The sequence below is a fragment of the Amphiura filiformis genome, chromosome 16 (assembly GCF_039555335.1).
Source record: "Amphiura filiformis chromosome 16, Afil_fr2py, whole genome shotgun sequence".
NCBI lineage: Eukaryota > Metazoa > Echinodermata > Ophiuroidea > Amphilepidida > Amphiuridae > Amphiura > Amphiura filiformis.
Genome location: NC_092643.1, coordinates 43992391 through 43994914, shown reverse-complemented (window position 1 = coordinate 43994914; position 2524 = coordinate 43992391). Strand labels below are relative to the sequence as shown.

Below are 2524 nucleotides of genomic sequence, written 5' to 3'. Positions count from 1 at the left end.
ATAAAGCATAAGAGGTTTGTACATCCTCAAAAATGCATTAATTAAAAGTGCTGTAACTTTTAAAATAATTATAAATTCGAATGTGTAAAAGTATTCATTTTTGGAAGGAAAATTAGTCAATAAATCTAAACACAGATTTGGTGTAAAAACAAAACTAATGAAAATCACAACCTCTCCCCCAACACCACAATTTTGACCATATTTTAGGAAACACACTATAGTAAAAGTAAAAAGCCCAAATTTGGCTTACGTGTATTTTTTGGGATCTAGCCATTCCAGGAACAGCTTTTTACCATTTTTGGCTAAAAAAGGTAATTTTTAGTACAAATGAACAAGTTACAACACCTTTAATTCATGCATTTTTGAAAGTGCATGGCCACGTTAAAGCAATATTTTGTTTGAGTATTCATAGTAATGGTAGAAATTGAACAAAACTTAATATAACACGGCCAGGTAGTCAATATGTTTATATTATACAACAAGCGAGAATAGATTATTTTAATTGAAAAGTCTGCATATATTTTAAGCTTTATTACTATAAGATTGTGTTAAAATACTGAGTAGGTTTGCTGATCGTTACGTCGGCTACTACTGTAATATAGCTGCTATGGCTGTGGCGACTGCTACTGCTGCTGATGATGCTGCTGCTGCTGCTGCTGTTGATGTCGATGTTAATGTGGAAGCACTAGTGAACTTGGCACAACGTGCCATTTGGTTTCAACGTAGCACAAATTATTGGTGCCATTTCTGTCCAACACATATCGTTGCATGGCTGGATCATTTTCCAATTATCCTCATTAAATTTGTGCTTGCATGTCCGAAGAAAAAAAAAAACCTGCTGTCCCATCCTTCCTTCCTTCCCTCCTTCCTTCCTTCCGTCCTCCCTTTCTTCCTTTTCTCCTCCACAGCGCATTTAATGAAAACACACACATGTTATTCAACGTCAAGTTAAATAGAGCCCTGTAAACGTCAGAAATCTGGGCGGTATGATTGGTTGTATTTGATAGTAGAAAGTACCTCTGGTTTAGTATAGTTTACCACTGGATGCATATTGCTTGCTTCCCACAACATAGGTGCGTTCAAAATAAGTCCAAGTGTACCAAATAGACATAGTATACTAAACATCCATAGGAAGATACGGTCAATTACCATAGCCACGAATTTCCACTCCTCTACCGCCTAAATTGAGGGAAAAACATAGAGAAATTGGTCAAAATTTGGATTTAATAGGCATCATCATACATACAACACATATCGATATTAAGGGGGTACTACACCCCTGTGGTAAATTTGTGACTATTTTTTGCATTTTTCTCAAAAAATAATAACACACTGGTAACAAAAGTTATGTATATTATTGGGGCAAGGAATACAACTACTACGCTGAAATTTTAGTGATTCAAGACAAGCGGTTCGTTATTTATGATAAGAAATGAGGTACATCCTAAGTGTACCTTATTTCTTATCATAAATAACGAACCGCTTGGCTTGGGTCACTGAAATTCCAGTATAGTAATTGGATTCCTTGCCCCTATAATATACATAACTTTTGTTACCACTGTGTTATTAGTTTTTGAGAAATATGCAAAAATAGACACAAATTTATCGAGGGGTGTAGTACCCCTTAAGGTTTCCAATTTATAGGTTAGAACGGTTTTTGTGTGGTATATTGAATACCTTCATCAGCTTTCGATAATTTATGACACAATCAAGAGTGCCACGTCTTGGATTTCCATTTTGGTCGGCCATTAATTGCCGATACGACACTGGTAATCAGTATCAGGAATGAAACCCTGCATGTCAAATCGGCATCATCATGCCTACAGCTCGTCGATATTATGGCTGCCATGTTTTGAATGGTATAGCGTCACTGCCGTAACCCATAATTTCTTTAACTCTTGTCACGCTGGTGTCGACTGCAGACGATAAGTTTCAAATTTTATTTAAAAATTAAAAAAAAATACAATTGTACATTTTCATGACCATATTTGGAATCAGCATGAGAAATGCATTAAAATGAGTACAAACAAGCCTAGTTTTGGTTCAGAGGTTCCTGATATAGCTCTTGATATTTTGAGAAAATATCGCAAAATTTGGGCTTTTTATGTTGACGCCTATGGCTAGCATTCAGAGCATTAAGGGCGTAGCTCGTAGAGTATGTAAGCATCACAAGAGGGACGTTATAAGGTGTGACAACGGAGTTGTAAATTATATCATGGTTTGTGATTGTATGTAAGTCCTCGGCTGTGAATTCTTACTTACTCAGCAAAACATATTTTACAATTCACAAAATTGGCAGGTTAAAGAAAATACAACTTTACATAATTATAGTCTGTACTCATGATATTAGTAGTCGTGAACTGTGCTTATCATGGTACGTTTCAACCATGCAGTCATGTTATCTCACACTAGACTAACAGACCAGCGAACAATTTGACGATCGAAAAATACTTTTTCTGGAATTGAATAATGAATATGACCGTTCTGCTAGAATGAAATGTATCATAAATTCTTGCGAGATATT

At 35.6% G+C, this 2524-nt stretch overlaps 1 protein-coding gene across 1 annotated transcript in view; it reads right to left on the bottom strand.

Moving 5' to 3' along the window:
• Positions 1 to 202: 202 nt before the first annotated feature.
• Positions 203 to 2524, bottom strand: part of LOC140136046 (neuronal acetylcholine receptor subunit beta-4-like) — a 96439-nt gene continuing 94117 nt past the window's right edge. The window contains exon 6 of the mRNA XM_072157746.1: positions 203 to 1179. Within this exon, the coding sequence (XP_072013847.1) occupies positions 970 to 1179 (210 nt within the window). The 3' untranslated portion in view covers positions 203 to 969. The remainder of the gene's footprint in view (positions 1180 to 2524) is intronic.